General features: G+C 41.6%; 1 protein-coding gene across 1 annotated transcript in view; it reads left to right on the forward strand.

The window, feature by feature from the left end:
- LOC139641497 (protocadherin-15-like) overlaps nt 1–24,955 on the forward strand; it is a gene marked incomplete at its 3' end in the record, with an annotated part of 98,643 nt that overhangs the window by 59,637 nt on the left and 14,051 nt on the right. The window contains exons 18-24 of the mRNA XM_071515918.1: nt 7,057–7,166; nt 8,174–8,314; nt 10,618–10,745; nt 17,731–17,946; nt 19,418–19,506; nt 20,963–21,139; nt 23,199–23,417. Coding sequence (XP_071372019.1) covers nt 7,057–7,166; nt 8,174–8,314; nt 10,618–10,745; nt 17,731–17,946; nt 19,418–19,506; nt 20,963–21,139; nt 23,199–23,417 — 1,080 coding nt within the window. The remainder of the gene's footprint in view (nt 1–7,056; nt 7,167–8,173; nt 8,315–10,617; nt 10,746–17,730; nt 17,947–19,417; nt 19,507–20,962; nt 21,140–23,198; nt 23,418–24,955) is intronic.

Raw genomic sequence — 24,955 nt, forward strand, 5'->3', positions numbered from 1 at the left:
GCGAGGTGCCAGATCCTGTTCCGGCAGGATCCGGCACAAATTAAGCACTGGTCATTAGTCACTGTTAAAGGTCCATCTCAAATCATTAACTGAATTCTCTCTGTATTTTAGTATTTTGTTTTACCAAAAGAGCAGAGTTGGCCACTTCTTGAGGCAAAAAATTACACTTGATCATAACTGCAAATCGATTGTCATAGTAAGGAGACTTTGGCTGCTTCACAACTGCTTCACTTCACTTCACTTCACTTCACTCATATACCCAAAAATAGGCCAATACCCTATTGTTTCTCCAGGAATCCAAAAACAAACTATACGCATCACAGTAGGCTGGTTTTGACAGTTTTAAATCCAAACTTTCAGGTTTCTATTGAAAATGTACTTTTTTTTTTTAAGTGTTTGACATGGCCATAGGCTGTCAATTGATGTGATTTTGTTCCACACAAACGTGAAACACATTTGATTCCATTGTTTTCTGTTTGCGTTGATTACACTGAATATATTGATTTATTTGGTACACTGTTGCAGTTTCAATTCTTTTCTGAAACAAATATTGACTTTAACTGCATTCATCAAATAGTTCATTAAGAACTTGACTACCCACAGAGAGCCCTAATGGGTTTTGGTTCGGATGTCATGAGTGAATGGAAGAGAATGATAGAGAGCTCAGCAAACTTGGACTTGGCTAAATCAGAAATGCTCTGTATTCTTCAGTGTGGTCTGGCTTTAAAAAAGACAAAATATTGCTACAATAGTATTTCTTAGTGAAAGTGATGACTAAAGGCTTCAGAGATTTGGCTTGATTTTGTGACTATCGAGAATTCGACCCAAGGAAGTATTAATTTACAGTAGTAAAATGCAGTACTGTGCTGTGCTGTAGGGAGTAGTTTTAGAACACACATGCACACGCATGCATACATGCATGTGCACAGTCGCAGACTTCACCACCCTGCACAACATGTGTTATTTGCCCAGTATGTTGTTCCTGCGCTTTGGGAGCTAAGCTGAAGATCATATGCATTACACCACTGATGGCGTGAGAGCTGAAGTTTGCTCCTGTGTTGTGACGTTACGCTTCACAGAGTCAGAGCAAGGCTGAGTTACCTCATTAGCATACAGCCAGCACAGTGGGCACTAAACACCTACACACACGTGCACCCACACGCACACTGATTCACACACAGGCAGAAACATGTGCACACAGACAAACAGCTGAATTTGCATGTTCACACATGTAGAACCCAACAAACTTAGAAAGCGCAATTTCATACTTGCCCAATCTTCCAAATGCATGCATTTCTACACATACAACATATTTGACACACATTCATGCTTAAACACATTTAGCTCATACAGTAGCCCATACCGCAGGGCATGCTTTTCCTCACACCAAGACACTAAACACCTTCACACCAATACACACGCACACACATATGCACACACAAGACTGCACTATAGTATCACAGTATACACACACGTAAACAAACACATAGGCACTATATCAATGTACCACATCAGAATGCAGTGAGAAGTCGTGCGACAGACACAGATTCTGTTCCATCTGCCGTCACAGTTTATAGCTGGAGTATTTGAATTTCAATAGCATTGTATTTTAGTGGCTGGCCCAGATCTCTTGCGGAGGATGCCTCCCCCACTTGGAGCAGGTTTCAGTCTAGATGCATTCTTTATTATGTGCTAATGCATTTCAATCTGTACTTTCTGACAGGCAACATTTCTGCAATAAGCTTTATGTCACCACGCCATTGTGGCCCAGCTGGAGTTTTTGCAGAGTGTTTTACACAAAGGTACTTGTATATTTTTTTTAAGCAGATAATTTCACTCTTTCCATAATGGAATTGTTATATGATACGCTAGCTGTCAGACCTTGCCCCAAAACCTTTTGAATAGCTTGAGTGGTTTTAAGATCTGGAAGTGGCTCTTTGTGTCTCTACTTCTCTCTCTCCCTCCCTTCCTCCATCCACTTCTCCCTTCCTGTCTTTTCCAAACATAACCTCTCATATTTAAAGTTCACTGTTCAGCCTAGAACAGGCTGCAGCTAAGGCTCTGTAATGATATTACATTATATCAAAAGCAGAGGAATCTTTAGCTTGAACTTTGACTGATTTCAATGGACTGTCGTGTTTGGAAAGGAAAAACAGATTGAGTACTGCATGTCAGTTAGTGTATAACGATATTATCTGAAGGGTTTTCAATTGAAATATAAATTGAATAGCAAAATTTGTACTTACCTGAAAGGACAGATTAGCTATTTTAAACCTAGTTCAGCCATGATCTTTACAGATGATACTGGCTTGGCTTATTAATGTAGCCTCATTTCCAGTTCCAGCATTCCATTGTATCAAATTGAATTACAAACAAATGGAGCTGGGATGTCCTTGATATCTTATAAAATGCACATATTTGGTATTCAGCCAGTCACTCTGAGTGTGAAATACACTAATGAAATTTGAAAACCTTTAATAAGGCTCAGGTTAAAAGGCTATTTCCTGCGTAAATCATGGTGCGTGACTGAACTGACTTTGTCTTGGCTGTCAAAAACACTTAGAACTGCGGTCTTAATAGAGAACATGAGCATTGGATTCAAAAGGATGTCTTCGTAAGTTGTCTGCTCACGTGTGAGGAGGAACTGAAGTGCCTTGCTTATGTGTAATTTAGTTTAAGTCAAATGAGTCTCTCGCTCTCTGAATTTGCTTCCAGGCAGGAGCAAACAAATAACACCGTGGGATGACATAACGGCTAGCTAACAAACTCCCAAGCACATATCCACCTCAGCAGTCAGCGTATTAGGCTGATTCATAATTGCTGGACAAAATGTGCAGCGTAATACCATCATTAGCAGTCAAGCAGAGATGTGCCGCAGCACTGTGTACAGTATTTATGAGCATTTGCACACTGTTTGTGATGCCGTTTGCTTATGAGCACATTACAGTGAAATTACTCATGCCGGCCCTCGGTGTTGTTCAAGGCTTTTATACAGTACTATGCGTCCGCTAGAGAAACGCAGACCTTAGCAGTGATGCGCACCCCCAGCCAGGCCATTCCCTGTGTCTCCTGGCCTGTCCGTCCGCTACTTGTTCACTGGGTTATGCAAAGCTGGAGGAAAGGAGGGAAGGTGAGGGAGAAAGAGAGTCGACACGGTAACAGCGGCCCCTGTGGCGCGCAACAAGGTTTGTACGCATCTGCCATGTCTCGTCAGCATCACCCCGCCATTGGCCCTGGGGCAGAGTGCTCGCTGACACCTCTGTGTGCCGCGCTTCTCAGTGGCGTGTCATTCACCCTCTCTTATGTTGACACCAGGACTCTCTGCTGCTGCCTGTAGACCTGTCAGCATCTTCCCCCTCCTCTTTCTCTCTCTCTCTCTCTCTCTCTCTCTCTCTCTCTCTCTCTCTCTCTCTCTCTCTCGTGCTCTATGGATGTGATTTTCCTCATCTGAATATGAAAGGAATGAAAAGTGTCTTTGGCCCTGCTCAGTGGTACAAGGTTTTGCACTATGCATAATTGACTCTAGAATACGCCTACTGCTTGATTCTTAGAATATGCCACTGATTTAACTTGCTTGGTAGCCTCAACTCTCACTATATCAGCATACTCATAACTCCTCCCACTTAATTAGTGGCTACTTACAGTGTGCTTATTGCACTCCTTCAGCTGTCTTGGTTGTGCATCTATCTGTCTATCTATCCATCCGACTGTCTGTCTGTCTGTCTCTTTGTCTGTGTGTCTCTCTTCATCCTTTCTGTCTACATGTGGATACACATTTATACTAATCTACACACATCACAGACCTTCACAACCCCCTTGGCATTTCTCAGTAGCTTACACGCCTCAGGCAGAGCCACTTTGTAGCGAAATGATAACATGTCAGCTCTGGCTCTTCCTGGCAATCATATCCATGAAGCTTGGTGCTATAGCGCCAAACAGCCTCAACCAGGGCCTCTTGGCATTAAGAGGATTGTTAGCGTGTGTTGAAAACGACAATCTCATCTGGCCATTGATATCCCCACTTCTGGGCTGTCAGTCTCCAGAACAGACACTGGATTGCTGCGATAAAGACATGAGTATTAAGAGTGAAGGGTTAGAGGGTCAATGAGTGCCACTCTGATGTGACTGACTCACAGTCTCACACTGAGCTTTGGTGCACCTCAGCCCGCTCAAGCTGTTCAAGGGCTTGCCATTATGTTTTTGTCAGCCTGTTCCTGAGCCAACCAGGTAATCTACTTATAATGTCAGGGCCACATTAATAAATTGGTTCCCATCACTATTGTGCGTGGTATTGCTGTGGTTCTTGATGCAGAGGAGACAGTGATTATTCAGTGGCAGCCCAACAATACAAGTAGAGGGAAACTGGACAGAAATCATTTAATGTCATTGAGTCATTAACGTCTCAATGACAGCATTGGCCTTGTTATGGAAGGTTTTGTCAGCTCATGCAATATGAATTCATTCATTTCAATGTAGCTTAAACTCAACAATATTATCCCCCAGGGGTGTTAGAGTCTGTAGTCTGTGCTATTGCAAATAATGCCACATCTTTCCCAGACCTATCCCCAACCCAAGCTGTCTTTGGGGATTGTTTGTCTCCACAGACTGTAACTGAAGCCTCGGGGATGGATACACACATCTCCTGTGCTCTCTCTTGTGCTCTCTATGTCCTTCAACAACACAGTGTTTGCACCTTTCTTTGTCTCTGAAAGTTTCAGAGAGATAAACACATTTTCTATATTTGATGTTTGCCCTGCCAACTGTCTAAAGAGTTACTGAGTATGTTGTTTTACTCCAGTGAGCAGCAAAGATGGTGCCATTTATCGTCTCTCACACCTGTGTCTCCTTTGAGCAAATTCCCTTGTGAATGAAGTTCTCCCTAGCCGTCAAATTCACCACGGGAAATTGCTTCAATCTACCCTGTGGAACCTCTCATAAATGCAATTTTATAAGGGGGAGTTGAGCTATAAAATAACAAGCAACCCTCAAGTGAATCCCAGTCTGACCGTGGTTTTGTTCTTACCTGCAGGATCATTTCATTATTCATGTAGTAAAATGTATGGGAACTGCGGGGTCAGCAAAGACTAGAATGATGAAGTAAAAGCGTTGACACTGTGGTCCAATCGCCTCCGGTTACCAATAACATTTATAACACAGACTGCCGAGATACCGTCTTCTCACGAAAATACCCTTTAACACTGACATTGAGTGTACATAATAAAATATGACTACCGCAGATTATGGTGTGAGCGTTACTCCCACAATGCACACGGCTTTCATTCTGCCAATATGAATAATAGTGGAATTTTGAATGAAAACTGCCGAGTGCAAATGAAGGCATACAACCATGCATGCACAAATGTGCGCACACACACACACACACACACACACACACACACACACCTCATATACAGAGATGAGAGAGTCAGAGAGAGAGAAACCACTGACAGTATCACAAAAGGGTGTCACACCACGTTTCAGTGAGATGACATTATCAACTTAAATCAGCCCTCACCGACACACTGCCAAGGCAGCGTTCAATGCTATTTATGGCATCTGTAATTTCTATGGAGAGTGGTGACAATCATATCTGCTGGATATGATTACACACTCTTATGCCTGATAGTCAAGCATAGTTATTAGCTGTTACACTGTCTCACTTATCAGTTGGAAAACACTTTAATCTATTCACAGAGCAATTCACGTTTCATTGAATATCAATCCTTTTGTTTGGGTGTTCACTCTATCCTGTGAGCATGGAGACATAAGTGGAGTTGTCTGGCAGTTAGTCTGTGGATTTATTTATTTATTAATTTATTATCTAAGCACTGCTCAATTATAATATGATGCTCTAAAGATTCTAAAGATTTCAAATTAGCATTACAATTATCCATTACTTTAGTCTTCAAAAAACGTAAAGCCTTGGAAACATTTTTATCAAACTAATTTGTTGTTTTTGTCTGGTTCTGGAAACATAGAACACTACTAACCCTGTATAAGTATTAGAGTTTTTTTGCTTATTTGGGAGAGACTAATCCTAAAGTGGGATTGACTAATTCTTTATTTGGGATAGACTAATCCTAAAGTGCCTCCACAAAATCAATGGCTGGGTTTTTGGATAGGTGGGGTTTACCAAGGACATGGTGATGCAAGCGTGTCCTGGCTTCAAATCAACCAGAATTGCATATGGCTATTTAGGGATTCAGTGAAATTGAAGTGACAACAGGAACAAATGAAACAAATGAGCTGCACCACGTTGCTTATGTAAGGCAAATTGAAGGTCGGAAATGTCAAAAGTTTATTCCATACCTTTATTATTGGATGAAGTGTTCCGAGAGTAAAATTGCATCCTGAGAACACAGTTTGCCAGAAAAAAGCAATTTGGCAGTTGTGTTTCCACCCTGCCGCCTCATTTACAATACAAAAAATCATATTCTTGACCTACTTTTGTTTATCTTCGCTTCAAAGGGTTATTATTGGATCTGTGATGAGATTTGGCATCAGTCTAAGCACTTGTGAATGATTACTTTACAAGTCATTTTTTCTTCCGAAACTACTTAGTGCCGCCATAGAGGAAAATCGTATGACTTATTCATTTACAAGTCAGGAAAAACATTATGTGCTGCGTTGTTATCTAGAGATTCTGTGAAATTAAAGTGAAGCTGGAAACAAATGAAACAAATGAGAGAAAGGACAAAACAATAATGAAATGAGTGGTGTTCAAATTAGCAGAAAGTGGCTTTCAGTGGGCCTTAAATAGAATGTTACAGGCTGTGTTTTTCACCTTTTCACACAGTTTCACTTAGATGTAAAATATTGTGATAATACTGTGAAAATATTGTTATCCATTTATACACCCAAAGTGGAGAGAGTAATTTCTAAATGAGATATCCACTGTTTGAAAAATAGTAAATTATACCTACTACGTATACCTACATATCCAAGTTAGCTGTTTTCATACCTGTTTACAATTATATTGGAATACTTGCCACTATGTAGGGCAGCTTCACTGATTCCACCCATTCCTCCCATGGTTTCTGTTTCATGTCCATCCAGGTTCGCTCCAGTTAGTGAGCTTGCTCCAGTTGGAACACCAGTTGGGATGGTCAAGGCTTCTGCTGCCAATCAATCCATCTTCTACTCCATTGTGTCAGGAAATGAACAAGGTATGTGGGGTAGAACGCACACAGCACAGTGCATTATGCCTACAACTAGGGCTTCTCTTCTGCAAAATCTCCAAGAAAGAGAAGTTTAGCATTTATGCTAAATAAGTTAATTAGCTAGTAAATATATTATTTTATTATACCCATCCCACCACACACACTGCCACACACACACACTCTCATACTGTTGAAAGATTATGACATGGACTTTGCGGATAGAGTGCAAAGCCCATTTGCCCATAGTGTCCAGTGTCAGCTTTTACAAAGCGTTCTCTCTGACTGTGGATGTCTGAAAACGATCTCATCATGGGAAAGCAAAAATTACACACATGTAAGATGTTGTTTTTAGAGTTTGGATCAATAAATGATAAACACACTTTTCAAATACCCCTTTAAAAGCTCTCAAATTGTTAAAAGATTGTGGGATGTACTTTGCCGGTATACTAGTGCCTATTAAAACATAGTTACTATTTGTCTTTCTCTAAGAATGACTAAGAATTTAGTGCCAGTTTGTCAGTCCCACTGTTCACTCTGGATGCTGGCTGGGTAAGTCTGAAAAGCACAATTCCATCCTGGGAGAGCACGCAAGACAGGTGTGAGGTTAGCTCCAGTCTCCGAGTCAAAGGTGGGAAACGAAAGTTGGAAGGAAGGTGGGAAGGTGGAGGAGGAGGAGGAGGCTGCCGATAACGGCTCTATTGATGTCTTCTCTTATGAAGTAGCGACCATGGATAGAAAAGGTGTAAAGGAGGGAATAGAAGAGCTGGTTGACCAAAGGGGAAAGCTCTGTGCGTCGCGTTGACTAGTTGTAACTGTAGAGTAACATTAAAAATATTCACCCATTGAAGCAAACAAACACAAACCATATAGCTCTGGTTGTCTTCAAAATGAGCACACTATGTGGTTAAATTGTGGCTTATCTTTGGCCTGTGTACTTCTTTACATTTACTTACCAAACCAACCAATGTCTCCATTTATCCCGTTTTTCATGTACTCTGACTGTGTGTTTCCAGGTGCCTTTGTGATGAATAACAAGACAGGCGAGATCTCCACAGCGATGCCTCTGGATTATGAGAATGTGACCAGCTATATCCTCATAGTTCAGGCAGACTCCCTGGAGACCGTCTTGAAAGACATGAGGGTTTTCTCCCCAAGTAAGAGAGGCGGTGGTGCAACTATGTGTTTCCATTCTTGGATTGAGATATTTTGATGGCAGTGTTTCAGCTGTAATGTGATTACACTCTTTTATGGTCAGTTTACTGACAGAAGTTGTGTATAATGATGATCAACACACTAGCAACAAATGGGATTTATACCTCACTCTACATCAATTTGGACTACAACAATCAATGCCCTACTTACCTACCTCTCTCCTTCTCTCACCCTTTGTCTGTGTCTTTCTCGCATACTAATGATAGCAAGCACACACATACCCAGACACACACACACACATGCACACACACACATGCACAGACACATCACACTTCTGATAGATGTGATGTAAAGTAGAGGGCGTTCACAAGGGAGAGAGCTTCCCTGGCATCTCTGGGTTGAGATCCTCTTTTGGCAGATGGTACAGAAGCCATCTCTTATTCCTCTCTTCTATTATTGTAATGCAGATCAGGGTTCCGTGATGGGGAACATCTTTCTTTTCATTATTGAAACTTTATTGAGCTCAAATTATCAGAGCAGAACTGGACTGATTTGTCAGATTATGATTCACTTAGCCCAATTAAGTCCATCACCTTCACACACACACACACACGCACAAATGAACACACACAAACGCAGACACACACACGCATATACATGCACACAGGGACATACACCCACACACATTTAATGACGCAGGGTAAGATAAGAATCAATTTAACATGTTTTCTAAATGAAAATGCACTCTTAGGCACACTCAAGAGCTTATTCTGCCATAGCCAATCCCTCCTTTTAATGGACCTATTTATTTTATGAATCTGTGTAAGTGTGTGTGTGAGTGTGCATCTCTGCAGTTATGTATATTTGCATACATCTTGAGAAAGGAATATAGCCATTTTCCAAAGCAAGAGGAGAGAGAGTGAGAGAGAGAGAAACTGCAGACCTCCTTCCCGTCCCCTTGGGTCCTCCCTCTGTGCCTCACACCACAGCTTTCGTGCCTGTAATTTGATGTGCTGTGTTTTTGTTTGTCCTATTCCCCTGGTGCATCCTTAGCTCCTATGCCACATGACTTTACATTTTTGTATGCCGCCAGAAGAAAAATGGTCCTTGACAGTGCATATTTTTCACTTAAACTGCAGTGTTGGAAGGGTTGCGCTCTGTACATATTTATGCTATACACTGCATAGGTGTAACTGTGACATTTTAGAGGGAAGAATGTTTACACTCACCATAATATACTTTCCTTTTAAGGCTACAAGACGCATGTTTCAAAGACCTAGCAAACAAGGCCAGTTGTAACCAACAAATTTTGGACTAAAATGACATATTTTCTGCCCCCTATCCTCACTCCCACTTTTCATTCTAAAAGCTAGTCAATGCTGGGTTAGGAATTTCCCTTAGCCCACCCTCCAAATTATTATTCCCAATAATGTGTAAAATGTGTGCTTGTTAAACCCTCAGGGCCTTTTATGGAGGGTGTTGTCTTGCACCAGGTTGTGGGAAAAAACAAACTCCTCAACAATAAATGGTGCGGCTGATGAGCTGTAGGCTAGCAAGCTAAACCTCTCTTAAAAGCCAGGGCCAAGAAGGAGAGATTTCATCTTCCTTTTTATCATTTCACCCAGCCATACCCACTCAAAGTGTGAGTGTTATGACTAATTGGTCGGTAAACAGAATGCAAACAGGCACAGTTGTTGTCTGATCTACTCATCAGGGGCAGTGAGAGAGACGAGCAATATCAACAAACTTCAATCTCAATTTCTCAATTCAAAACGGGGGTGTTGTAATCAAAACAAAATTAACCTCCTCATTATTGACTCCAAGTTGTCAGCTACATCAAAATATCTTCCCACACTGTTTCAGTGGAAAGAGTCCAGTTAGAACTACGATAGTTGTGCTTCTTTCCAGCACACAATTACAGATCCCTTTCAAATTGAAAATAATTATTAAATTATCAAAAAAAAATGTACACACAAAATAAGTTGTTCTAAAAATCAGTGGCTGCCAGCAAGTTGCATCTTATTCTAAAAAGCTTTGTTGACACACTGTGATGTTGTGAGTGATGATGACTAACTTGCAGAATGTTCTGGGAAGTGATTGCAAGCTCTCTTTTGAAGTTGTGGAGCAGCTGATGGTCATGAAAAAGCTTTATTCACATGACAATTTTGAAGCTAAATTACCCAATAGCTGTGATGGTCTATACTACTTGTGCTTGTGTGTCCCAATAAAATTTGGCATGTATTTATGGTTAAAGTGAATGTCTCCCACTGTACTTGAATGCATTCTGGTGTCATTTGTTTTACAGCCAACGTAGCCAGGGTGTTCATTGAGGTGCTGGATGAGAATGACCACCCTCCCGTCTTCTCCAGGAAGCTCTACATAGGCGGAGTGGCAGAAGACACCAAGTCCTTCAGCTCTGTGCTCAAGATAGTGGTGAGAAAATCAGCTCTGGTCTATCTTTTTGTCTATCAGTTCATGTATAAGCCTACAAGAGTGTGCATGTGTCCAAGAATACATGGACACCTGCAGAAAATAAAGTGCCTGATTCTGCTCCCACCCTCAACATTTACTCTGCAGCCATGGTGAGAGAATTCATCCGATCCGCTTTCTGCGGCACAGTTTCATCTCCTTCCCTATCGCTCCCTCCATCTCTCCCTCAATTCCACTCTCCCCACTGTCTGCCTTGTCCATGAGCATGTGGGATCAGAGTGGAGCAGTGTAATCCCAGTCTGTTCATAGAAGCATGGCAGGACATCCTGTCTGATTATCAGCCCGCTCTGCCTAGGAGGTTCCACTCTGTCATTCTATGTACTCTATGTCTGTATGTGCTTGTGGGTGTGCATGTATGCTTATGTTTGTATTTGTGCTTGTGTATGTATGACGTTCAAACACAAGACAAAATCCTAGAGAACCAGCGTCTCCAATGCCTACCTGGAATATCTGCGTTACGCTTGACATACATTCATGCATTTATGCATTAGAGTGATATCGCCACTTTGATAATGATCTACCCAGTAATGTCTACACGTGCGCGTGCCTGCCTTAGAAAAATAACTCAATATGCAAATTGTCAAATACACTTGAGAATGGTGTACCAAGCTCACCAAGACTCTAAGGAAAGGTAGATATTCTCAATTGATCACAATATTACCCAAGCAAGTGAAAGCAGTATACTGTATAAGCAACTGTCAGGAAAATCCAGCACATGGAGGCTATAGCAGCCTATCCAGCAGTGTGCTCATTGTGTTTGTTTGAATTTAATGTAGAATCATTTTGTCTCATTTGTGATTGAAGGATATTTTAATCCACCCAAAGGCAGTTGCACTGGCAAATTTTGTTATAATTCTCAGATGCTAAAAATCACTGTAGTTGCAATGAATAGCATTTGTTTTGATTAGAAGCATCCAGTTTGTAGTTCCCACTTTTGTAGATAGATCTGTACAATTAGCATTCGAATCAGCTGCTAACTTATTTAAAAATAATGATAAATGTTAAATTAGGACACAGAAACATTCCTTTGGGTCTTGGCAAAGCTAGGTGAACCATTCTCAACTGCATTTGACAATTCTGTTATTGAGCCTGGGGTTGGCCTATTTTCCCAAGGCAGGTGATTACACAAGAAGACATACAGACATTATAGGAGATGACTCTCAAAGTGACAATATCCTCTGTAAACACACATAATATGTCTAGCGTAGGTGTAGTGCAGGCGTTATTTACATTCTGAGCCAACATTACATGAAAACCACTTTGTAAATTCTTGGTGTAATCTTAGAGGTTTGGTCAGATGTTACAGGTAGGTGTTGCAGGTACTGGCTATTAAGAATATTGTCAGTCTTGGAACATTAATGTATGTGTGTGTGTGTGCATGTGTGAGTGTGCGTGTGCGTGTGCGTGTGTGTGTGTGTGTGTGTGTGTGTACGACATTGAAAGATGAGCATATGTGTCCCACCCACGCCCATACACACATGCACACAACACATGGAGGCAGCAGCTGTGGCATGCCGTGGGCTTTTCTTATATTCCGTATTAGAGACTTTCACCTTTAGTTAAAAAAAATTGAGCTTGGACATAATGCCTCAGACAAGTTAAATCAGTGCTGTGGCTGAAGCAACCCATCCAATTCATGAGTTCCTTTAATTTCCTTTAACTTGGAATAGACATTAAAGCATAGAATTATGGGTCAAGTGCTATCTATGATTTCCCTCAGGCCAAGACTTCTTTGGAGAAAGCGTACTAGAAGAGCAGTTGTATTGGTGTTAGTAGTATTGAAGCTGAGTGCCCCACTCTCTGGAAATAATCAGTAACATTCAACATATTAACATTTATTGTGACATTTCTGACCTGCTGCTTTTTCACTCTTAGTGTGATTCCCTTTGACTATAACCCAAATAGTCATAAGCAATACCTGCTTGACTGGTTCGTGTAAGCAAATTAACCTGGCAGTGCCAGATAGGTTAGTCTAATTTGCTGTCAAAGTCCCCTTCCAGTATTTTGGAAGAGTGGAGTGAAGCAGAAAACACTTCAGCAACAAGGTACAACTGTGCTTTTTGGAAGAAATGTCTGAACACATAATTACACTCTGCTCTATGTGGCACTTGCTTGCCCCCATTCCAGAAATAGAAATCATCCTCCCATGTTGTGTTTTTTTTTTTTTTAATCTGTAAGGAACTGGATTTCTTGGGTAGACAGAGTAGAGTCACTTAATGTCAGTTGCCTCCTTGATTCCTTGGCTTCTTGTTTATAACATCATGAAGTTATCTTTTTGGACATCAAGGAGACCAATTTAAACCTTCAAGGCTTTTGTGCAAGTTTAGTCTTTGGTGTTCTATGGGATGATTTATGTAAGCCATCAGGATCAGTACATTTTTCCCTTCCTGAGTTGACATTCTGAGGCTCTCAGTGGTGTCACTTGGAAGTGGTAACACTTGAGTTGCAGTCTGCAAACAAACCTCACTCAAAGACAGTTTTTTTCCCAGAGTCCATAATATTTTTTTCTTTCCTATATATTTATTCTATTCAAGGGCACACAAGTCAGAATCACAGAATCAGGAGTTTCCAGACCCATACTCTCCCACACCCTCCCTCCCATCACGCATATCAACAGAAAGGGAACAGGTACAACAAAACCCAACAATAAAATAAAAAAATATGTATATAAATAATAATAATAGTAATAATAATAATAATAATAATAATAATAATAATAATAATGATTAAAAAAGAAAACAATATATATACATATATATACTGTATATATATAAAATAGACTTAATAATAAAAAAGATAATAACAAGCAAAAAAGAAAATGCATCAATAAGTCAAAATTACAAGTTCATCATATCAGAAATTGTCCATTACATTTCAATCTGTCTCATTGCCTGCCATGTAGGCAAGAAATCCGCCTCACACCTTGTCGAAAACTCTTGGTTTCTTCTTCAAGTTATACATTATCTTTTCCAGTGGAACATAAGACAAAAGCTCCTTCAGCCACATAGTAGAGCATGGTGGTACAGCACTTTTCCATCCCAATGCAATACACTTATTGACAGCAATCAGAACCATTTTGATAAATCTAATATTTTGACTGTTCCTTGAAGGCAATATAGATTAATCTCCCAACAATACCAGCCTTAGATTTAAAGTAAGCTCTAAGCCAGTCGCCTTTTCAATAGAGTCCTTCACAACTCTCCAATATTATTCTAAATGGGAGCAAGACCAAAACATATGGACCAGAGATCCGATTTCTGTCCTTAAATGCAATACCAAGATCCTTTTACCTTAACTCCCACTGGGCCACAGTTAAATAATTTCATCAACATTTTATACATAAACAAAACAAAGTTCTTTACATATTGTCTGCCCCTTATGTTAATGTCTAACTCCATAGGGGCTAAAGGCAATAATCAACCACTTTGTTGAACTCTAATATAATTCCTAATCTGCAAGTACTTAAAAAATTGTGTGGAATGCAGTTGGAATTTTGTCCGCAACTGCTCAAATGTCAGTAATACCTTATTTTTAAATAGGTCCCCAAATGTTTGAATACACTTACTATACCAAATCTATACCCTAAGTACCTCAGGTAGAGCTGGGTTGGCGTAGAAAGGGGTAGCTGTATAAATGGATTGTTGATTTTTGTTTTTTTTCCTAATATCTGATGAAATTCTGCAACCATGCTTAACAAATGGGTTATTAAAAGCACCTTTAAATGTATGAAATAGAGGAATATATGGAAGGCTTGAAAGGGTAACATACAATAATTGATGTTGCTCAATTTGTAGCCAAGAGGGGGGACTCTGTGTGTTTGTTTGCCAAGCCCATATGACCATAGATTGTGCTGCTAAATAGTGTAGGTGAAAATCTGGTAGGCCTAAAGGCAAATTTATGGTTTCTGCAGTGTGCCCGGTGTTCGCGGTGCAGAGGGTCTGTGCGGCGAGTGCGGAGCTCCGCAGGGGGTCTGCGGAGGGTCCGCACCAAGCTCTGTGCTCCTCTCAAAAAATGAAACTCTGCGGAGGCCTCCGCAAACGCCACAGTCAGTTCAGAGGCTATGATTGGTTAATGGTTGCTATGTTATTTGGTTACCAGGGAAGTAGTCTAATCGAGCCAACTGACAGCTGACAACCGGCAAAAATTGACAATCGGAGGAGATTCTGCAATCTCCACGAACACCACACTGTTACCGCTTTTACCATAAAATCCTCTGGGTCTGCGGAGAGAACGGTCTTACCGTGAACACTGCGAACACCGGGCACACCGCAGAAACCATAAATTTGCCTTAATCCTCCCTCGCATGGGCTTAGACAGAGAACCTTCAATTTTATTCTAGCCGTCTTCCCCCGCTAGAGAAATTTTATTGTCATACTATTTAAACGTTTGAAAAAGTGCTGTGGGACATGAATGGGAAGAGTCCTAAATACATAAGAACTTAGGAAGTATACTCATTTTAATACAGTTTACCCTACCTATTAAAGAGATAGGCAATGATTTCCATCTATCCAACTCTTGCTCTACCTTCTTGAGCAGAGGGCTGTAGTTCAAAGAGAATGTATGGTCTAATCGATTTGATATTTGTAAACCAAGGTAAGTTAGACAACTATCATTCCATGAAAAGGGTACATTCAATTTGGACATTGCTTCTGCTGCTAAGTTAAGAGGCATGGTAATGCTCTTTGTAGCATTAACCTTATAGCCCCATAGATATATATAGCCCACATAGTTATAGCACCATAGATACCCAGCAATTCAACCAAATTTGTAAGGGAGATGCCAGGCTTTGTTAAATAGAGCATAATATCATCAGCGTACAATGAGATGGTATGTTTAACATTCCCGACTACTCCATGGATATGTGAATGTGATCGAATTGCTATAGCCAATGGGTCAATTACAAGGGCAAAAAAAAGAGGTGAAAGAGGGCACCCCTGCCGGGTTTTGAGAGGGGACATCAGAGTTAGTGAGGATAGCTGCTTTTGGATGTTGATAGAGAATTCGAATCATGGGCAGAAATCTGGGACCAAAGTTCATTTTTCTCAAGGACGGTAAACAAAAAATTCCATTCGACACGGTCGAAGGCCTTTTCAGCATCTAAGGAGACTGCTAGAATAGGCACTTCGATCTGTTTAGCAAAATAGAGAATATTATAGAGCCGTTGAACATTATCACAGGGTGAGCAATTAGTGACAAACCCAGTTTGATCCATGGACACAAGACCAGGTATGAGATGAGCTAATGTAGTTGCAATAATTTTAGCCAGAATCTTGTAATACGAATTCAGTAGTGATATTTAAGCAATATCACACAAGAGGGAGTGCTGTTGTACTGTATATCAGCACGGCTATGATTCGGTCGTAGGCACGAGGCCACAGGTCGAGTACCGAAGATAAGTCCGAAGATAATCACAGCCGTGCTGATATAAGGTACAACAGTACAACGTAATATTAGCAAACCTGGAGGTTTGCACAGACAAATTCCGCTTACTTTCCTGCCCCTCGTCCTCCCCTGACGACCATTCATAGTTTAGGTGAAATGTTATTTTCGGAAATATATCCATATTTGCGCTGTCGCTAGATGTCCGTTGGCGGTTGTTGAATGAAGTTAGAATTTTGTGTAATCAACAGTTACATTAGAACACCTGTGAAGCAGAGTGATTCATACAGGACAGCATCCCAGTGCTGTTATACTGTATATCAGCACTCATGGAATGCCTCTTGTCCAATCAAATTGCTCGACCGGAACTAACTGTTGTATAATGGTCTATATGAACCACAAAGATTAGCATCTTTCCTTGGTTTAAGTAGCAGAGTAATTAACGCTTGCTCTAATGGTAGCTTTCCAGGTCAGGTAGCTTTCCATTAACAAGAGTTTCCCATGTCTACCAAGGGGCAAAGAAGCCCAGGTAAGAATTTCTTATAAAAATCTATTGGGAATCCATCTGGCCCAGGGGATTTGCCCCCTGGCAGACAGTATATAGCCCTTTGGTCCTCCTCTTCAGTAATATCAGCTTCAAGGCTCTCTCGATCCTCTTCTGAAATAACAGAAACAGCTAAAGTGTTTAGGAAAGCCTCTGTTGAAGCTGTGTCGCTTCCCTGGGAAGTGTAAATGTTCTATAAAATTCTGTAAATGCTGCATTAATTAGCTGTGGCTCCCTAGTTACCGAGCCATCTCTCAGTTTAATTGTAGTGATTGTCCTATTAGCTTCTTCCCTTCGGATCTGCCAGGCAAGCAATGAGCCAGGCTTCTCTCCATGCTCATAGTATTGGGCTTTAGTTCTTAAAAGAGCATTTTCAGCTTTACGGCTAATAAGGATGTTATATTCTAATCTTTTGGCATTTAGCTGTAATAGGTAATTATCATCCTGAGTCTCTATATGTTTTTTTTCCAAAGTGGATAATAGTTTTTGAAAGGTTTGCCCTAAACAGTGTTGGTATATCATGAGGGAACGCTGTGTCTACCCAGTGAGGATGTCTCACTCTCTTGATTTAAAGGCAGCCTTTTGGCATCTTACTCCCCCCGCAACCCCCCACCCCCACCCTACCCCCCTCCTCTGCCAATACCTGGAGAAAAAAAAGAGAGATTGCTCCTATTCATCAATGTCACCGCAGACAAGCACTCTGAAAATTGATGCCAGTGTGTGAGCTCAAAGGCTGGCCAAAGCCTGTGTGATACCCACTGTATTTTCTCTGTCAATATTAAAACTCTATTTCTCCCTCTGCTGGTTAACTAACATCACTACGCTGGATCCTCAAGGGACAAACAATAAGATCGGTGCATATGCTACTTGTTTGTATTTTTCACTATAACACATTGACACTTTCTCGTCTTTTGTGGCACTTGTATGTGTGTGCTATATGTGTGCACGCATGTGTGTGTGTGCGTGCACTTATGTCTATGTGTGGGCATGTGTGTGATATTACAGGCCACCGATAAGGACACTGGGAATTACAGTGCCAATGAGTACCGGCTGATTATCCCACCCACAACAGAAGGTCAGGACAGCTTTGTCATCGAGACATACACGGGCATCATCAAGACCGCCATCATGTACCGCAACATGCGCAGGTCCTACTTCGAGTTCAAGGCCATCGCCACAGACGACTACGGGAAAGGTCTCAGCAGCACTGTCGATGTATTAGTGAGTATTCAGCATCGTAGCTGCACACAACTTTTATATATATATCGACAATGGTCATGTGGGAAAATTGTAAATGTATACATTCATTGGTCAGTGTGTAAATTGACCCACTGCATGGTGAGTGTGTACATTAATATTAATGTCATAAAAAAAATGATAATCACAGCGGCACAAGCCTCTCTCACAGTCCTTGACTTGCACAGTCACCTGTGCGCCAATGACACGGTGATTGTACATTGTGTGTGCCCTGTTTTCATTCCGTGCACTTCATGCATTTTTATTATCAACTGTGAAGCACTTTGTGACTGCTGTTTTGAAAAGTGCTATATAAATAAAAGTAACAAACTAACTAACTAACTCACAGTCCTTGACTTGCACAGTCACCTGTGCGCCAATGACACGGTGATTGTACATTGTGTGTGCCCAAAAGGTCTTTTAATGAATAATTGAATCCGATTGTGATATCGTCTGTTTCCTATTCACTGATAAAGTAGAGCCTTATTAAGAGGTTTCTGGCTTTATTGAGTTATGGTAGATTCTGTAATATCAATAGGCCTGATTTACCATTTTCCCTGCTTCACCTTAGTCTATGAATCTGTCAAAACATCAGTGGATGCCCGCACACATATGTACACACACACACAGAAAAACCGCCGGTGATGGTTTATTGGTTTCAGTGAAACCTCTGTGCAGTTTTTCCTGGTACTGATTTATTCATCAGGAGCCTGTATGATGATGACGCACATTTTTTTCTCCTCAGTAGACTGTGTCTAGCTTCCAGTCCACTGAATTATTCACAGAAGCCACAGCACACACAACATGTATTGTGTACCCAACTGAACCCTCTGCTTCTAGCTGATGATCCAATTAAACTCTACACAGAAGTCTATAGGTGTTTTCAGCTTTGTGTAATTGCTCTGTGTATGTGCGTGCATGTACATCTGTGTGTCTGTCTGCATGTCTCTCTGTGGGTAATTTTTTCCCAATAAATAACCCCACCCACCTGCTGTGATTGGGCTCAGTTTTGCCCCCAATTCAGTGCTTATCCTTGCTGGCTGTGGGCAGACTTATTTTGCGTTTCCGTGAAATATGTCGGGCTAACAAGCCTCTAATGAGACAGAAGGAGGGTCTGGGACATTGCCTGGATATGTGAGAGCAGCGAGTGCTTAACCATAGCGCTCGTTAATTTTCAAGGGGAAACCTAATTTCACAGGAGCCGCATGGGAGATTTGGCTGCAGAGCGCAGAGGCTGTTGCCTATGCACTTAACTGCGGCATCAGAATTGGGCCCCGCATGGCACCAATACAAGCAGGCAATTAGGGGGTCTCATTTTTCCCACCAGAGGAAGCATGAGAATGAGTAGACCAAACTCACAGCAGGAAGCAAGTGAAGTGGCATAATCACTATATATATCTCTATTTCACACACTGCCTCTCTTTTTTTTCTCTCTCTCTCTCTCTCTGCCTCCCAGGTTTCAGTGGTTAATGCATTGGACATGCAGGTTGTTGTATCTAATGTCCCACCCACTGTAGTGGAAGAGAAGAAGGACCAGCTCATTAGGTAAGGCGGCATTCAGAGTGATTGAAATCTGAAAGTAAAACCAAGATACTATGTTATGTGCGAAGAAATTTAATATTTGTATTTTCATATGTTAGGAGGAGTATGTTTTTTGTGCTCATTTTCACATACAGCATTCTGCCAAGATACAGTGTAACAAGAAAATGAAATAGACAACAAAACATATTATTTTCATAACTTTCACCAGGTATGACAGATTTGCTCTTATAGGTTCTCTCAGATTCCTAGAGCTATAAGGGGGTTCGTGTCATCCTGTCTCTTTTCCTACTTAGTTTGTTGCAAATATTTATTATTATACCTACCTATCAAACAAGATCTTATACAAGTAGTCTCTATGCAATGTACCATTTTCCAGTGCATTTCCCTGCCGTCCAATGAGAACACCTTGTCTGGAAGGATTCCTTTTGGTAATTGACTTCCCAGATAGACTCGGCTATTCAGAACACATTTCACTTTTTGATTGCTCACAGGAAGACACTGCAGAAAGTGGATTGCATCTTTTTATGCAGTATTTCACCCACTGTGACACTGAATAAGTGAACTTGGTTCAAGGTGGCACCACAAACTGGCACCTTTATTTGCATACAAAATTGTTTTTGAAGGACTGATGTAATGTCTATCCTTCGGCAGTGCCAAACAACTGATGAAAAACAACATGAATTAACAATAAGATTGACATTTAAATACTATGCCTTTCATGTTGCTTTGGAACATAAAGCTTTTTTTTTCATAACCATTGACCAGTCAATTAAAATAACAGATTAGCCAATGAGACAGTTGAGTCTATCCTCTAGAGTCTATTTCCCCTAGTCTAATTTAATTAATGATTGACATTTACAGAAATATCTTCTTTTTGCAGCTCTTGAGGGGAGCAGCTTTTAGCCTAATTAGTCAATCTGAAAGGCAAATGGGTATTAATAGTTGTTTTTCAAAAGCTTGTTGTGCCTCTCCCACACAAGTGACACTGCTCTTTAGGCTGAAAAACACACGCATTAGTCATGCTCAGCTCTTTGCTGTGATGTCATTGGAGAGGTCTCCGATTTTGCTGGTGATGATCCAGGGCCATTTTACCTGAGTGCTCAAAGTGTTTATCCACCTTGGCAAAGGCAGACCGAGAGGTTTTCCTTTATTGGCTGTAATCTGAGGTGTGGATTTCTCTCTGCCTGAAATGGATTATCTGAGCCTTGTTTTGCCAAGAGCCCAGTGTGGAGAAGCAAACTGCTGCCCATCGGGACAATCATTGCCAGAGTGGAGCACTTAGATTGGTGGCTCTCATATTGCTTTGGTCAAAGAGGTGCCAAAAATTAAACCCCCTTCTTGAATTATCAACGTAAATCTGAATTTTGGCCCATGTAATACATCTAGACATTAATTGCCTTTAGCATTTATGCCTTTATTGCCTTCATTAAATGATTATATGATTTTCTGTTTATTTCAGCATTCTTGAGCGCTACGTCCAGGACCAGATCCCAGGTGCCAAGGTAATCGTGGAGGCAATTGGGCCACGTCGCCATGGCGATGGCTACGAGCTGGAGGACTACAGTAAGTCGGACCTGACGGTGTACGCCATTGACCCGCTCACCAAAAGGGCCATCTCACGCCAGGAGCTCTTCAAGTGAGTGGGTGAATTTGATTACTAGATGCACACTTGACTGGATTATTCTCATTTCCCTGCTGTGCTGCATGTATTCCCACAATCTCCCTTTACCCTCTGTCCATACCGTGAGTCAGCAAATGTTTTCTCTTTCTTTTTCTCCCTTTGGCTCTCTCTTTGATTGTGTCTCCACCCAATCCCTTGCCACTGCTTTTCTCCAGAGGCTTTAACTTCCCCACAGGTGCACCAGATCTGTCATATGCCAACATGGGAAAGGGGAAGATATAAGGAAGGAGAGGCAGGAGTGAAGTTAGGGAGGGAGAAAGTGAGAGTGGAGCCGGGTGTATTTCCATCAATCCATCATCCCCCCGTCATGCCTCGGCCTCAAAGGCTGTTCCAGGAGTCTGGAGAAATGCCAGCAGTGCATTTTATTCCCCTTGTTTTGGGATAGAGAGCCAGTCCCTGTCAGCTCAGGGTCTCTATCACAGGCAGTGCGCTAAAACACTGTTTGACCACTAAGAGGCCATGTCCACTTGCTGTTAAAGCGCCACAGAAAAAGTGCTTCCAAGGCACCTTTTCACCCCGTCAGAAGAAAAAAGCAGCGCCTTGGCCTTAGCTGGCGGCATGAGGTTAACACACCACCCCAGGACAATGTTGCAACCACCTCTCTCATGTTCCCTCGCTCCTCTGACAGACCTCAGGCACTAATCTTACAGAGCCAACTCCCCCACTACAACATGAGAGGTAGCACTCCGTAGGAAACACACCCCACTGAGCAGCCCCCTTTACTCTCTATCCCTTTGCTCTCCATTTTTGTGCTTACCTTACATTTAGCTATCTGTCAGACTCTTTCTTTTTATTTTCTCCCTATCCATTTCTACTCCCCACATTGTTTTGTTTCTGGCTCTTAAGGCATGAAACCTCCCCTTTCCCTTCTTGACAATTCCAGTTCATTTGGTAATCCTCCTCTCAGCAAATTACTTTTAGAGGTGCTTTGCGTGTATGCTGAATTAATCTGTAAACATTACCTCCCTGTCCTTGACCAGCAGAAGAGCACCAACCTTGTGTTTTCTGTTTTGTTTTGTTTTTTTGTTTTGGAATGGCACTTGTGTTGTAAAAAATGGGGCCTCTTTCAGCCGGAGCCAGCAAGCGTTGGCCTTATCACAAGTGACAGCTTTTGAGAGAGCTGTCGCTAATTTTAAAAGAGACTTGCTACATCCCTGCTTTAATAAGAACCCCCCTCCTCCGATACAATGTGTGGCTGTCAGGGAAACTCATCTCAGTAGACTCATACAGTAGGGGAGAAAAGCTTTTTGTACATGCAGTGCATGTCTGACAGTGTTACAGGGTAATTGCATGTTGTATTTCTGTGGCTTTGCTGTCAGATCACAAGGGGGAAAGGGAGTGAAGGAGAAAGAGATAGTGAGAGACTTGGGCTGGGGAGGAGGGGGTCTTGCATTATAGAGCGTCCTTATGCCACCTTGAATCCAGCGCTCTCTGCTGTATGATGTCTCTAGAGGATAGATTGCCAGAGAGGCCAGTTAATGACCTTCGTCTCCACTCGTTTATTCACCTATAGGAGGGCGAAAATGACAGTAATTGGAAGTGGCAGTGTGATCACCCCTTCCTGATGCCAAATTTTTGAGAGTTGCTTTTTAATTAATGGTTATTTTCATTACAGTTTGGTTTTCTTTTTTTGTTTGAATTGAATGCAATCTTATATACATATGGTACATTTTACTACAATATTGATGCCAATGCTGCTTCAGGTCTGCAACTGAAACACTGTATGAATATGAATGACAATTTTTCCCAAAGAAGGGTTACACTGAGCTTTTAAATTTTTTCTGAAGACTCCCTTTGACAACTTGAGGAGAACAATACATGTGTAGCTCCCCAGACCTTTTCACATAGTTTAAAACATGTCAAATCTGCTGTATATAATTAGATGTCACTGACCGTGAAGTATTTCACTCACAAACATCAAGACATGGTAAGATAGGTTCCAAACTTGCCACTGGAAACCTAATCATGTATTTTTTTTACTGTATCCATCCTCGTTGTGCACTATTTATTGTAGGTTTCTGGATGGGAAGCTGCTGGATATCAACAAGGAGTTCCAGCCACACCTAGGTGAGGGTGGACGCATCCTAGAGATCCGCTCGCCCGACATCGTGGCCAGCGTGAAGAAGGCAGCACAGGCCGTGGGCTACACGGAGGGAGCTCTCCTGGCCCTCGCCATCATCATCATCCTCTGTTGCATCCCTGCCATCCTCATCGTCATGGTCACCTACAAACAGTGAGTGCTCTTGCCATAGTAATAGTCAGTGTGTTCCGTAATCGTCCTTAATTGGTTGTCAGGGAATTAAGAAGGAAATACATTTTAATGAAGCAGACCTTTGTCTTGGGAGATATTGAGTTACACTCCCTGCTGTTTTTTTTAGCTAAAGCATTTGCTCCTTAGACAAATCATGTATTTCATTGTTGGAATGGAAACCTTTGTTTGCTAGGATAGAGCTAGCATAACTGCAAACAGCAATGATCTGTGGACATTGCTGAAATGCAAATTTGTCGTATTTAAAATAAAACGAGAGCACCGCTCGCTCGCGCTCTCTCTCCCTCTCTCTCTGTCTTTCTCTCTGTCTCACTCTCTCTCTCTCTCATTAGACATGCTGACTGCGCACTCTGCTGGGCTAATCTCCCTGCTCATGCTCTGTGAAAGCAGATTAATTAACACTCATTTGTGACAAATATCTACAGCCAATTGTGACGGTCACAGTGCGTCTTCACGCTACCTAATCTTCTCTGCCCAACACACTCACAATAAACAATGTTCTCCCTCTCTCTCTCTATCACACGCACACATGCACACACACACACACACACTATGCACTTCACAACAAATGCCTATGCAAATATGATGCCTCTTTTTGTATCCTGTCATTCTGATTGGTGAGCCAGCTGATCGCCTGGCTGGTAGGTGGGGGTCATAAAGTGATGGCAAGTCAAGCATGAAGGCGTCTTCTGCACTCTAGTCGTTGGTATGCGGCGAGGGTTACATAAACACTGATGTCTGGTCGATGTTTATTCACAGCAGATGGGTTGAGTGGTTGTCCTACGCAAACGCACATACAAAACACACAGCAGAGCACATTGATGGTGACATTAGACCGAACACACAAACTGTCATAGCAGATGGTGTTGATGTTGGTTGTGAAATCCCTTTGGTGAAATTAAATTATATAAGAAGGGTAATTTCTGCATGTCCAACATGTTCACTGTCACATGACTTGAGAAATAATAATGTTTGGATTTTGAATAGTTAGATTTGGTTGTGAATAATGATGATGCTAAACATCAAAGACACACTCAAGAAAGAAGCAACGGCTACTTTTGCATGTAGCCTGCGGTCATCGCTTGAGGCTTGAGTGCCTCATACTTTGCAATGAGAGATGGGGGAGAATATGATAAGGGTTTTTTTTCTCTTATTTTATAGAGAATCAGGTAGAGATCTTTGATAGAGCATTTTATCCACAGTCTCTCTGTTGTCTGAGTATGTTGAAAGGTATTGCATGAACTAGAAGGGCACTCGGAGAGCGCAGACCTCCGCCAAGGCCAATAGTCCAGTCTGCTATGATATGCAAATTTCGTGAGTTGGATCTGATCCGCTCCAAAATTTAATGGGTTCTTCCTTGGCCCATGCTACACCCTTCCATGAAGTTTCATGAAAATCGGCCCAGTAGTTTTTCCATATTCCTGCTGACAAACAAACAAACAAACAAACGGCACCGAAAACATAACCTCCTTGGCGGAGGTAATAATGTACTTAATTATTTC

The sequence above is a fragment of the Centroberyx affinis genome, unplaced genomic scaffold (genome assembly GCF_046629955.1).
Source record: "Centroberyx affinis isolate AG114_WGS23_722 - 3 ecotype Tasmania unplaced genomic scaffold, CSIRO-AGI_Caff_v1 ptg000034l_1, whole genome shotgun sequence".
In the NCBI taxonomy this organism is placed as follows: Eukaryota; Metazoa; Chordata; class Actinopteri; order Beryciformes; family Berycidae; genus Centroberyx; species Centroberyx affinis.